Consider the following 9,050-nt stretch of genomic DNA (forward strand, 5'->3'; position numbering starts at 1 on the left):
TGCAGAAGGGCTATCTTTTTACTCACATCAAACCTTTGGTTGCGTGTGTGTTGGGTTGTTTTTAATATTTTAGGGTTCTGATTTGAGGGAACAGACCTTCTTGTAAATAACCATTATTCAAGTCGTGGCAGGAGGATGATAAAGCAAGAGGCCCCCTCCGACAGAGCACCGGAGCCCGGGAGGTGGCCACAGCCCGCTCAGCTCTGACCCTGACCCAGGGAATGAGCACCTAGAGGAAGAAGCTAGCCTGAAGGGAGCCCAAAGGCCACGGAGGGGGGGCAGAGCTGGCTGGCTTGGCTAGTGGCACGATGACGCATGAAGGCGATTACGTACGTTTTGCTCTTTATTGCCGAAAATAAAAACTTTAAAAGACAACTACTGTTAATAAATAACCCTTCCTTTTTGTACTAGATCTCTGGTTTTCTCCAGGCTTCCCCTGCCAGGCTGCCCCTGGCCACTGTTGGTGACGTTCAAAACTCATGGGTAGAGAACAAAATACAAGGCTTACTGGCGGGAAGAGGGGGATGGCCTGGGCCTAACACTACTCTCACAGGATTCTCAAATTAGGGACATCTGGGAATTTGAGTGAAGAACCAGTAGGCTGGCCGGGGCAGGGACTGGAAGGGCTGGCAGGAGCCTGAGTGAGGGTTCTAGATTCAGCGCTAACACAGAAGCCTAAGGTACAACAGTGAACATTCCAACTTGTGAACAGAAAGGATTTGAAGTAAAGAACTGAAATACCCAGAAGATGAGAGTTCAGCTCAGTGGTTCTCAACAGGGGAACGCCGTGGCCTCCTGAGGCACACTGAGATACAAGGCAGAAGGGATGTTCCCGGCAGCACTACTGCCCATCAGCAGGCAGGGCTGGGGATGCTAAATGTCTAGGAAGGGACCGTCCTGTCTGTCTCCAACAGCAGTGCTGGCCCTGGTAATCTGTGACTGCGCAAGGCTGGGATGGACCTACCCTTCCCCGCTGCTACCTTTCTAATTGGTACTGAAGCCTTGCCAGGAAGCTTGAGCAACAGCTGTCCAGTCCCCAGGAGCCAAAATCTGGAGTCTCAGGAGAGACCTAAAATTCAACTGCTGCGCTGCTGAAACAGGTGAGCTGCAGCTAGTTTATGGTCAGGACATCACTCTGGATCTCGTGGCTTAACTGGGTCTGTAAATCACTCAGCTTCTTCTTTAATCCAGACAGGGCTGACAGGACAATGGTTTCAGGGCGCAGAGAGCCACAGGACTCCACGTTGTAGTAAAACCTGAGAGGCAAGAGTCTGGTGAGAGCCCTCCATGAGGCAGGCTGGCCTGAGCCATGGCCACAGGCCTGCCTCCCTCCTGGGTCCTAACTCCTTTCTCCCCATGAACTCGACCTTGCCCCAGGGTTGACCTCCATCCAACCTCTTACAAACAGTGGTCCCAGGGCACTTTGCAGGACCTTGAGGAGGCCACGGCTAACAAAAAAATATCTCAAAACACCTGTGTATGGATGTATTCTACACTGAGGGGAAAGAGAAAGATAAGCAAGCTGTCACCTGCTCCACCATTTTCATGTTCGTCACTAGAAGGCTCTGGTCAGTTTTGGGCCCTAGGTTTGATCCTAGGTTTATCTTTCTTTGGGAGCTGAAAAATCAGACTAGGAACAGTCTGGATAACTGGAGGGCCCCCCTTCCCCCCAGCGACCAAAAGGGGGATGATAATCTGCCTGGATGTGCACATACCATGGGTTCAGCAGTTACCAGCCCCTCCTCAGCTGAGGGGAACTGGGATGGGCGGGAAAGGGTCTCCCTAACTCAGAGGCTGCATCAGAACTGTACGTCCTTACACACGTTACCTTCAAGTGCCAGACCAGGCTCTTACCTCTCCGGCTTGCCGTTGGGGTCGTACGGCGCCTGCGACTCATCCTCGTCCAGCTCTGAGTACTCACTCTTTGGCCTGAGGTCAAACACAGATCAGCCCAGGTTGCCACTGCCGCTTTGAGGGCACCCGTGTCTCATAGTGAGGCTGCCCCATCTCGGTCACCAGGAGCCATTTCCACACCCGCCCACCCTGCCTGCCTTCACTCCCAGCAGGAACATACCACTCCTCCGGCTTGGGGTACACCGTGTGCCTCAGGGCATTGTCGGGATCGTATTCAAAAGCCACGCCTGCAGTCGGGTTCCACTTGGCGTGTTCCTTGCCAAAGCCCTTTTTGGCATAAGCTCGAAGCCTCAGCTCCTGGCCCTTTCTCAGCTTGACGATGAGAATGTCTGTGGGGAGATGTGAGTCAGTCGAGGGTCAGCAGAGGCACGGCTCTCCGCGGTCTGACCTGCAGCGCCACTGGAGGGCCGGGCAGCGCGAGACTGGGTCTGGTCTCCGCCCCTCGGGCCCTTACCATCCTGCTCCACGTAGTCGTTGGGGTCATTATCTCGGCTCCGGGATGTCACCTGTAGGGGCCCAGATGGAGGCACTTATTAGCTGCTGCGCATCTCCCCACGCACCCCTTCTGCCACCCACCTCCCGGCACCTCCAGACCACAACCTGCCGAGCCGAGGAAAGGATACCTGAGGAGGTGGTGGTAGAAGTGCCTACTAGGACCCCGTCTGTGCTGGTTACTGGCCTCTAACCCCTACCTCATGGCTTTGTGACAACCTCCCCAGTCAAAACAGTACCATGGCCTTTAAAAGGGTCCTTACGGGACAGGGCCCATGGCACCAATGCTTCTGCCCACGCTGGCAAGAGTCCAGAATTATTAGCACTTCTAGGCATCAGGCTTAGGTTAATGCAGAGGGTAACCCAGGGAAAATCGGTGTCTTATAAGAATCCACCCCAATCTGGCCCACTTGGAGCCAGAAGAGCAAAGGTCCTGAGTAGGGAGGGCGTTCCTGACCGGAATGACCCGGGGGCTGTTGGAGATGAGGTCTCGAGACGTGACGTGACGCGTCTGGTCTTCGTTGCACCGCACGTCGAGGGTGAACTCCACCGAGCACTCAGGGCAGAACTCTTCACACGTACAGTCCTGAGGCAGGAAGAGAGGCAGGAGTGAGTCTGTGGAGAGACGGCGAATCCTGGCTTGGCTCCCCGCTTCTAATACCCTGTTCCTTAAGGTTCTTCATCTGGGAGAGGGTGGATCACAGCCTCCAGGCTCTCGTGGGCTGTGTCCAGCTGCACACCACTCTCAGGCTGCTCAAGGGCAGGTGCGTCCCAGCTCAGAGACCACCTATACGCTGGCATCCACATGTCCTTCCCACCCCTCGCTGCCAGGCCACCACTGGGAGACACACTAACATCTCACCCTGCCCTCGGAGTGTGCTTCCTCAGAGAACCAAGGCGGTAAGAAGGAAGAGGCTTTCACACTGCATAGTTCAGCATCCCCTGAGCTAAGTGGACTAGCCTGGGAATGCAATTACCATTTAAAATAAAATAATCCAGGGAACAATAGAAAAAAGTACATTTAAAATTCCAGACTACTGACCTTTTCTTAAAAAATTTCATACGGAAATTTTTTCACAAAAGCAGAGAAGAGTGTAAGAGACTGCCACAATGTAAGCATCACTTGGCTTCAGTAATTCTCAAGTTTGCCATTCTTTAAACTGATTCTTGAAACACTCCCGTATTAGAGATTAGCTGCTACCGTTTAACTTCAGGCAAGAAGAGAGTTACTAGAATGTAATCAAGCAAACTGTTCTCCCCCTCAGGCCAGTGAGGAAAATCCAACCTATTTTCGATGTTTTCAAGACAAGGAGGAAGATCTAGGGGCCATACCTGGATAGTCTGCAATCACACACAGGTGAGACGGGAAGGCATCCTAGACCCTTGAGACTGAATCACTCACAAATATGAAATTAAAGAATCAAAATGTAATGGAAGACAAAAATATGAAAAGGTACTTAACCTCAAAAAAAAAAAAAAAAAGAAAAGAGAGGAGTCTATTCAAGAGATCAAGAGACTAAAGAGGTGTAACAACTGAATGCAATGCATGAATGACAGAGGCACAAACAAAAAACAATTAAGGGGAATTCCCTGGCGGTCCAGTGCTTAGAACTCCTCGCTTTCATTGCCATGGGCGCAGGTTCAATCCCTGGTCAGGGAACTAAGATCCCACAAGCCGCGTGGTGCAGCCAAACAAAAAAACAGTTAAGGACATTTTGAGGATAACTAGGAAAATCTGAATTTAGACTGTAGATAGATGGTACAAATCACGGCTAATTTTCCTAGGCATAATAAGTGTTGCTATGTAGGAAAATATCCTTATTTTTAGGACATGCATGCTGATGTAGCTACGGGGAGAAATGTCATGATTTCTGCAACATTCTTTCAGATGGTTCAGCAAAAATCACATCTATATGAAACACAAAGCAAATATAGCAAAATATCAACAACCGGAAATTACAGGTGAAAAGACAGTGAGTATTTATTCTACTTTTCACTTTTCTGAAGATTTTCAGAAAAAAAACAAACGAAAAATTCCATACCATCTTTGTTCAGTAAATGCAATACTAGAAACAAACTTAATGGAAGGAACTGTTAGGTCATGGGGGATGCATATCTTTATATAAGATACTGACTAACTGGTCTTCAACTGGTTGTACAACTGTCTTCACCAATACATGTAATTGATTTATTTCTTAAAAACAGACTCTGGGGACTTCCCTGGTGGCACAGTGGCTGGGAGTCCGCCTGCCAATGCAGGGGACGTGGGTTCGATCCCTGGTCTGGGAGGATCCCACATGCCGCGGAGCGACCAAGCCCATGCGCCACAACAAAGAGTAGCCCCGGCTCACTGCAACTACAGAAAGCCCGCACGCAGCAGCGAAGACCCGCTGCAGCCAACAATAAAAATAAAAATAATTAAAAAAAAACCCAACAGACTCTGGAGATGTGAAGCAAAATGGTGAAATGTTAAAATGTGACAACCGGTTTGGCAGAAGCATGCCTATTTGTTATATTAGCTCCACACGTTGCTGTGTGCTTGAATAGTTCTTTTAAAAAACACATATAAATTTACAAAATATATCAAATTAGCCACCATAAAAATGACGTGCCCTCGGGAATATTAGAAAATGGGCTGATTCAGGATCACCTAAAGCCATCAAGGAGGAACAGTCTCAAGCTGTTACCTAATGCAGCTCTGGTGAAAGGATGCAGGTAACCTAATCCTGTCCTACACTCTCCCTAGTTCTAAGCCTGTTAACGTGTCATGGAAGTGCAAACCTGGCCCTAGAGGAAGGGAGCCGTGTTTAACTAGCAGAACTTACGGGGTGAGGCATAAAGCTGCAGACAGCAGCACCCTAGTCACTCAGGTGCTGCCCGGTGGGACAGCTCTCACTCCCTCTGCTCCTTGTCCTCACCCCCTAACCTTCTGTCGACTTCCTTTAGCCTCCTAGGCCCCCGTCCCTGGGAAGAGATGCTCTGGAAAGCAGAGTCTGAAGAGGAACAGCCCCACACGTTCCATATAAATGGGCATCCAGGAGTATGCCCCCTCTTATGTGGCTGGCTAATGAGACTCCCCGATGCCCCTTGAGACTAATCAATGTGAGGTCCCATCAGAACCAAAGACCAATCAATGCCTGCTTTGGGCTCTAGACAACATCTCCACATTGTCTTTCTAAAAGCTGAAAGCAAGATGTCAGGAAAAATCCCTGTATGAACTAAGGTTTCCTGCCTCCCCCCACTCCCGACCTTCCACCCAAGCACATAGCATACCCGGGAGTACTGCAGCTTGTCTACAATGTCGTCACTCGTGAGGGGAATTAATCCTGGAAGACAGAAAAGCACATTAAAGAAGGCTAAGGGGCCAAGCCAAAAGGAGAACCCCGAAGTGCCCCTGGGAGTGAGGAGGCTTCCTCCTCTGACACCGGCACAGCCCCCTCCCTGTAACTCTCCAAACCCAGCACTCACCAAGCCTGTGAGCAATGAACTCGTCGTGAAGGACTGAGGAATTGGCATCAATCTGAACCCAGTCAATTGCTAAAGAATGAAGGAAGCAGAAAAGGAGACACGTAGTTTAGCCACCACATTCATCTAAAGACTTAAGAGGGGGCCTCCCTGGTGGCGCAGTGGTTGAGAGTCCGCCTGCCGATGCAGGGGATACGGGTTCGTGCCCCGGTCTGGGAGGATCCCATATGCCGCGGAGCGGCTGGGCCCGTGAGCCATGGCCGCTGGGCCTGCGCATCCGGAGCCTGTGCTCCGCAACGGGAGAGGCCACAACAGTGAGAGGCCCGCATACCGCAAAAAAAAAAAAAAAAAAAAAAAAAAAAAAAAAAAAAAGACTTAAGAGGAATGGTTCTCCAGATTTAAAAATCATCTAATGCTTATGAAATTGCAGAGGCCTGGCCAGGCTGCCAGAGACTCTGATTCCACAGCTCTGGAGTGGGGACCAGGAAGCTGCATTTTAACAAGAACCACACACACCCTACTTCCCTGCTCAGGTGGATCTGATGCAGAGAGTTCCCTGTACCACCCAAAAAACACTGACTTATTAGAGAAGACCACGGGAGTGGGAACATGTTTCTCTGAGCTGAGTATTTCTGTGGGAAGCACTTAAATCTGCTATTTATGCCAACACCAAATCCAAGAGCACCTGAAAGTCAGATAAACCTCACAGAAGTAACACAGACTTATGGTCCACGTCTCATTTTATGATATAGTGACCAGATTACTCAGATTACTCAATTTAATACTTTATTATCACTCAACCAACTAATGCTTACAGAATCCTTTAATGAGTGAGGCATACTAAGTATACAACCCAATCCCTACCAGCAATGAGCTAGTAGGACGGTAAGAACTGTACCTGTCACACACGTCTGACTTAAACACACATTCACTCATTCATTCATAAATAAACATCTGCACATAAACAATTAAATTCATTAATCAAATGGCACTGGAGCCCAATTGCCCAATGAGGGGCATAGACACTAGGTACGGAGGTCAGAAGAGGACCAGACATGACCTAGCCCCAACCTGCTTTGTCCTATGCTTCCTATTGCTTCCTCAACCCAAGCCAAACAAGGACCATGAGCCAAGCTTTCCTGCCTCTGCGTCTTTCCTCCCACCAGCACGACCTTAACCTCTCCCGTGCAGCTGAAAATCCTCTGAGCCTCCTATAAACCAAGCCTTGCCTGCCCTCCGTGATACAGAGACGAACACTCTGTCTCTGTAAGCTCCTCCCTCCCAGAACTCTGACCAGACTTCTCTTAAAACACCTGTCATATTTTGCCTTGTGTTATATTTGTGTGTCTTGTCTCTATCTCATGCTTCAAAAATTCCTTGGGGCAGGGTCTTCAGATGTCTTAACTTCTGTATTCCTAGCTGGGGCCTGGAATGCAGCAGGTGCTCAATATTATTTGTGGGAAAAGTGGCACTTAGAATGTCAGGGCTGCATCCTAAAGCACAAGTCCCTCATATTACTCATGATGGAACTAAGGCCCCGGGACATGGAGTGATTAGGCAGAGAAGGAGGACCAGCCCTCCAAGCTCTGAGTTGAAAAAGTCTCTGGGAGTGGTAATGGTGGAAAAACTATAACGTTCTCTTCTTTACCAATCATTTGGCCTGCTTATTTCCTTAGGAGTTTGCACACTTGATACAGCAACTATGACTTCCATTTCTTTTTCCTAACCCAAACTCTCTGAGCTGACACTCAGAAGATATTTGTAGTTTATCTGTAAACGTGTACAACACCTAGTGCGGAGTGGCTGGAACCAAAGCAGAAACAGGTTCTCCCTCTTCTAGGCGCCAAGGGCCCCGTAGCTATGCTTCTCCTTAATTGATCCAAAAGTCTGTCTTGCATTTGGGTTGTCTGTGAATTCATCTTTCCCCTGCAACTTCACTGTGAGCCTTTGGAGGGCAGGAACCCTGTACTTTACAGCTCTGCGTTCCCAGTGCGTAGCTCCACTGCCTGGGGCTTATATGCTCCCTAAATACAGTTGACGGAACAGATTCACATCTACCGGTACTAGACACTCACTGAACACCATGCACAGAGATTACCTCCTTAATACTTGACATCACCCTGATAATTACTATTAGTGTCCGAACGTTAGAGAGGAAACTGCAGCACACAGTTTAATAACTTGCCCAAATTTCACAGAGACAGTAAGTGAAAACAGGATTCAAACCCAAGTCCACAGACTCCTGAACCCGTGCTCTCCACCAACGCACGTGGAAGAGTGGAACTAAATAGCCCGTGGGAGCCAGGGAGGTGACCAGAGTGGCCCAGGGCCAAGGGCACAGGGACCAATCAAGTCTGCAGCATTACTGTTCTCTCAGCGCCCCCATCCCCGGCCCAAACCAAGGCTGGAGGCAGGAGCGCCAAGGTATGGGGAGGGTTGGGGGGGAGATCTGGTGGCCCTGGCAACGAGGCGGGGGTCGCTTACCTATTATGGGCACCTCAGCGATGAAGACCCTCCGGATAGAATTTGCCACCCTGAGGAATGAAAACCAAGCGGCGTGTGGGCACCGCAGCCTCGACAGGCCGGCCCCGCGACCCACGGTTCCCAAAGCAAAAGCCCTGGCCCGGGGGCCAGTTCTGGAAAGATGACCCCCGCCCCACCTAGGCTGGGGCCCGCGGCTCTCCAGAGCCGCCAGCCTCTTCCCTCAGCAGCCTTACGCCAGGTCCGTATTCTCGATTATGAACTTGACATTCTCGTCGGTGAGCTCCGTGATCCGCACAGTAGGCTGGTTGGCATACGGCATCGCGACCCACCACTCGCTCGGCCTCCAGCGTCGGCTGTACTGCGCCTGCGCCAACGCCGCCACCGGAAGTCGGTCGGCGCGGCCTTGCCGCTTCGGCGGAGAAGCGCTCAGAACGCCACCTGCTGCTCGGAGGCCCAACGTTTTTTCCACCCCCGCCCCCTTCTCTAAAGGGCACCAGGTTCAACCATTTGGAGGGCGATTTGGCAAAACATGCACACGCGCTTGACTCAACAATAACACTTCTAGGAATTCATACTGCAGAAGTACTTGCAGTTGTAAGCAAAGATACATCTACAAGGACGTTCACTGCAGCAGTCTGTAGCAGAAGATAAAACTACTTGCCCATTGACAGTCAGAGACCTGATTAAATATACAA

General features: G+C 50.2%; 1 protein-coding gene across 1 annotated transcript; it reads right to left on the minus strand.

Moving 5' to 3' along the window:
* Nucleotides 1-327: 327 nt before the first annotated feature.
* POLR2C (RNA polymerase II subunit C) lies at nt 328-8,724 on the minus strand. Its single transcript, XM_082606242.1, has 9 exons — nt 8,589-8,724; nt 8,356-8,405; nt 5,875-5,943; nt 5,680-5,732; nt 2,864-2,992; nt 2,369-2,420; nt 2,075-2,243; nt 1,855-1,929; nt 328-1,256 (listed from the first exon to the last, which is right to left on the minus strand). Exons 1-9 carry the CDS (start codon nt 8,672-8,674, stop codon nt 1,112-1,114), a joined length of 828 nt encoding a protein of 275 aa, XP_082462368.1. The 5' UTR covers nt 8,675-8,724; the 3' UTR covers nt 328-1,111.
* Between the last annotated feature and the right edge of the window lie 326 nt (nt 8,725-9,050).

This window comes from Mesoplodon mirus, assembly GCF_964341445.2.
Source record: "Mesoplodon mirus genome assembly, chromosome: 19".
Classification (NCBI taxonomy): domain Eukaryota; kingdom Metazoa; phylum Chordata; class Mammalia; order Artiodactyla; family Ziphiidae; genus Mesoplodon; species Mesoplodon mirus.

Excerpts from the sequence above, each read along its gene's own strand:
- POLR2C (XM_082606242.1), bottom strand. The coding sequence starts at position 8,674 with ATGCCGTATGCCAACCAGCCTACTGTGCGGATCACGGAGCTCACCGAC. Across the intron at positions 2,421-2,863 it reads ACAGCCCCCGGGTCATTCCG|GTGACATCCCGGAGCCGAGA; the intron begins GTCAGGAACGCC and ends GGGCCCCTACAG. Across the intron at positions 1,930-2,074 it reads TACCCCAAGCCGGAGGAGTG|GCCAAAGAGTGAGTACTCAG; the intron begins GTATGTTCCTGC and ends GTTTGACCTCAG.